Raw genomic sequence first — 4,409 nt, forward strand, 5'->3', positions numbered from 1 at the left:
ATTTTTCTAAGGAGTCTCCATACTGATTTCCATAACGGTTCCACCAGTCTACATTCCCACCAGCAGTGGAGAAGGGTTCCTTTTTCCCCACAGCCCCTCCAACATTTGTGGTATCCTAACCATTTTGAATACACAGATACAAAATGGATATTCATCTACATCCCCTTTTTTGTTTAGTTCTGTTATTTTAATATTCTAGGTGTGTTAACTCAGCAAAATATTCTAAAAGAGTCCAGTAGTCCATGTCTTTAACAGTATGAAATTTGGAGAGCGATCCCCTTGCCCCAGTGCTCATTGAGAAGACAACCTACATCAGTTTAATAAGATGGTACTCAATACTCAACATAACTTCATGTTTTATGAAATAAATATGTATAAAACACCTGATTACTGTAGAATTCATTCAGACGTATGTTTGAAATAGAGAGATATAAGCCATAACATGAAAATGTTGCCACAAACTATTCTCTACTCGAGAGATGAAGGCTTGGAGATTACAGAGGAGTCCCCAGTCTAGAATAGGAGGAAATTGAAACAAGATAACCCAGAGTTCCTGCACACTTGACACTCCAGATTGTTCCTTGAGGGTATCATCTTAAGAAACAGGTACCACTTAAAATGTCAACCAAAGCCTAGGAATCATTAAGTATTTAAGCTCTTGGCTGTTTAGATAGTAAATAAGATGCCTCCTTTGACCTTACAGGTATCTTTAAACTATGAAGTTGCTGTTCTCACTCTTCTAATGTTAAGGAGACATTCATAAAAAGAAGAAAATATATAGGGAATGAAAGGTTAAGTCTCTTAAATATAGAAGTGGGTAGACCGAGGATAGGCATAAACAGAAAAGTTATACAGAAGAGCTGCAGGGATTCAGGATTTTAGAAACCATTGGCCAAAGTGCATACCAGGGAAATGTGAATGCCTGAAGTTGGGGGAAATGATAAAGAACACCAACACCCTTTTACCAGTGTGCAGTGGACTTTGGAACGACTGTTGAAGAGAATAAATAAGAAGTAAAGGATTCTAGTTCTACTTAAGTGTGATTTGAAAAACGTACAATATTTCTTTTTTTAAATTATAATTTTCTTTTATTTTGAACAGTACAAACAAGAGCAAGAAAAACAAAAGCGAAGACAGAAACAGAGTAACTTGGAACAATACATACATTACAGATTTTCAAAACAAGAATAGAGGATTAACAGTGATTGATATATTATCTATGTTTATCATCAGTTCTGTTGCTCAGATTAACAGATATAGTTATGCAAGATTGTAATTCTTTATTTACTTTCAAAGAAAATGCAGAGTAACTACATTGAAGACAGCAATGTGTAACATTAAAACCATGCTTGAAACACCTGTCATCTTGGTCTTCTAAATGTGTACCATTTCTAATGTTGTATCAATTATTAATATACTGTCTTTAAAGTAATTTAAAAAAATTAAAAAATGAGAATCAAGAACAAAAATTTAAGATTTCTTGAAAGCATGTGCTAACATTCAATATTTCTGATTGACGTGTCTGTCATGTCTTCCCTCCCCATAAGCCAGTTTTTAGAGATGATTTTTGTGATCTCCTGAACAATGTCCTAATTCTTGTTGGCTGTCATTTTTGTCCCAATATTCTGCTGCTGCTCGTCACAGGCTCACTTCATCATTCACACTGGTGATGATGGGGAATTTTAATCATACAGAGAAATAGTGTCTGTTTATTATCAACTGAAGATAAAGTCACACTTTTATAGAGCAAATGCTATTTTGACATGTTCTGTTCTCAGTAGACTTTACACAACTAAATAAACACGGATAGTTGCCCTATGTTTGCCATCAGATGTTGGGATATTATTCATATGTCCATTCAAAAGTGATGAAGGGCTGGGGTGATAGCTCAGCAGTCTAAGTGCCTGCCTGGCAAGTGCAAGGACTCGGGTTCGATCTCCAGTACCGCATGCCTTGCCAGCCCCAGAATCTCGGGTGTGCCGAGCTGGCCACTGAAACCGGCTATGGTGGTACACACCTGTAATCCCAGGGCTGGGGAGGCTGAGACAGGAGGGACACTACAAATCCCAAGTAAATAAATAAAAGATATTTTTAAAGGTGATGAATCTGAAACTCAAATGGTGAATTCCCAGTCCCAAAGTCCCACAGTAACTTAAAGATGCAGCCCACGTTTAAATCCTAGCACTCTGGCTCTAGAGCCTGTGCCTGCACAGCACAGTGCTGCCATTGCTGTGGACCCAGGGGGGCTGGCAGTACAGGAACCATGGGCAGTGTCCCTTCACTCCTTAGCCCAGCTATTCTTACCATTTTTGTCTTTCAGTATCCTGCTCGCTATCACATTTTTCCTTAGAAAAAAGAAAAGACAAGATGACTGGGTAGCAGAGGATGAGAATTTTAATTTGAATCCCCAGAAGTTTACTTGTTTAGTTGAACACCAGTCGGCACCTTCTATTGGCTTCCTGCTAGGTTAGAGGCCTCTAGGAAATGTCTAGAATGAGCTACATGGGGTACACAGCTGCTCCGTGAGTAGCTAACTGAATATATAAGCAGATGGGGCACCCAAAGGGGTAGAACTCTGTAACTTAGTGAAGCAGCCTACATTTAAATCCTAGCACTCTGGCTCCAGGATTTGAGAGCTTGCTCAGAAAGAAAGTGCTAATTCTTCTAAACAGTTCTGTGAGAAGAGAGGGGCTAAGAAGAGTTCTTTAAGCTCTTGGCTGGGCAGCAACCTGGCTAATTCTCACAGAGATGACTGCCTGCTGAGTTTGTTTTCAAAGCAAGACATTCAAGTAAGATTTTGCACGCCAAGTAGAAATGATCAGCAAGACAACAGGCATTTGTAAGTGTCAGCCAGAGGGAGCTGTGCTCTGTTTCATTTTATAGGTGCTTTCCTGGCAACAGGGAGCACACAGACACACACATAGACACACAGACACACACAGACACACACACACACAGACACACACACACACACACACACAAACAACTTTTCTCTTGATGTTATCTTGCAGCTACTGGCCAATTATAAATAAAGTGACTTTCCCTCCCGATAGATGAATATCTGGGTGCTTAACTTTCTCTTCTCTCTGTTTCCCATTGCAGCAGAATCTAAGAAGAAGAAAAAGGAAGGCAAGAAGCAGGAGAAGATGCTGGATTAAAGCTGCCACCTTCTGAGGAACATGAACAAGACATCAGCAAACAGGATCAGTTAATTATTGCATTTATACCTACTGTAGGCTTTTTATTCAAAATTATGTATAGCTTAAGTACGCAATAGGCAAAAACAAAGAGGAAAGAAAATTTTTGTAGTAGCCTTTTTTAAAATGTATACCATAGTACCACTAGGGGCTTATAATAAAGGACTATAATCCTATTTAGAAAGTTGAAGTTCACTTGTAGTACATGATAAGTGGTAGACAATTGAGGTAAGTTTTTTTGAAGTTATACAATATTTCACATTTAAATTTTTTTACATTTTTTTTCTTTTGACAGCAATTTAAATGTCGTGATCATGTAAACTACTTCTCTGGTTATTATTTTTGTCACCTAGGTTTTTTTCCCAATTGAGAAAAATATATACTAAACAAAGCAGCAATAAAATATAATGACTCTATTTGAGGAAAATACCTTGTTTTCTGCACACAGATTTTTTTTTTATTAAAATAAGTCATCCAAGAAAGTGCAGAAAAGAGGCAGAACAATGTTGTAGTGCAGAACTGACTTTTTCTTTTCTCAAGAAAATCATTAAAACAATGAAATTCACTTTGGCAGACACATCTGTTTTCTTGATGAAATTATTTTTCCATCTGAGGAAAAAATACTAGGAAAAATAAATCGTGGTGATGCTGAATAAAGGTGCTTCTGTGTGCAATAATTTGACCTTGTAACTCTCTTCTTTTTATCATCTCTGCGTCCCAATTTAATGAGTTAGCAGGGAGAATTTGCTACAAAGCGAATTAAATTTCTTTTGGATCCACTTAGGCAATTTTTTTTTTTTTTTTTTTTTCATATTTGGTGCAGGGTCTCACTGTGCAGCTTAAACTCATAGTGATCTTCCCATGTATCAAGCGCTGGAATTACAGGCATGCAGCAACTCACCTGGTCTTGGTGGCTGGCTCAGCACACCCAGGTTGGGTCAGCACAACATACAATACTGGGGATGGAACCCCAGTATTGGGGCTTGTATCAATCTTAGGGCTTGCCTAGGCAAGCACTTAGACCGCTGAGCTATCTCTGTGGCCTCTTTTTTTCTTTAATTATCTTTATTTATTTATTTATTGGCAGAACTGGGGATTGAACTCAGGCCCTATCTACCCAGCCACCAATGATCTTGTTTTTTATTTGAGGACTACAAGCTAATTGTTGCCTACTTCAAAAAATCTCAAATATGAAGTTGTCCAAAGTCTAAA

At 37.9% G+C, this 4,409-nt stretch overlaps 1 protein-coding gene across 1 annotated transcript in view; it reads left to right on the forward strand.

Annotated features, from left to right (window-relative positions):
* Nucleotides 1–3,871, forward strand: part of Ptn (pleiotrophin) — a 43,602-nt gene extending 39,731 nt beyond the window's left edge. Inside the window, exon 5 of the mRNA XM_023712767.1 lies at nucleotides 3,103–3,871. Within this exon, the coding sequence (XP_023568535.1) occupies nucleotides 3,103–3,158 (56 nt within the window). The 3' untranslated portion in view covers nucleotides 3,159–3,871. The remainder of the gene's footprint in view (nucleotides 1–3,102) is intronic.
* The last annotated feature ends 538 nt before the right edge of the window (nucleotides 3,872–4,409 follow it).

The sequence above is a fragment of the Octodon degus genome, unplaced genomic scaffold, assembly GCF_000260255.1.
Source record: "Octodon degus isolate 3935 unplaced genomic scaffold, OctDeg1.0 scaffold00027, whole genome shotgun sequence".
Classification (NCBI taxonomy): domain Eukaryota; kingdom Metazoa; phylum Chordata; class Mammalia; order Rodentia; family Octodontidae; genus Octodon; species Octodon degus.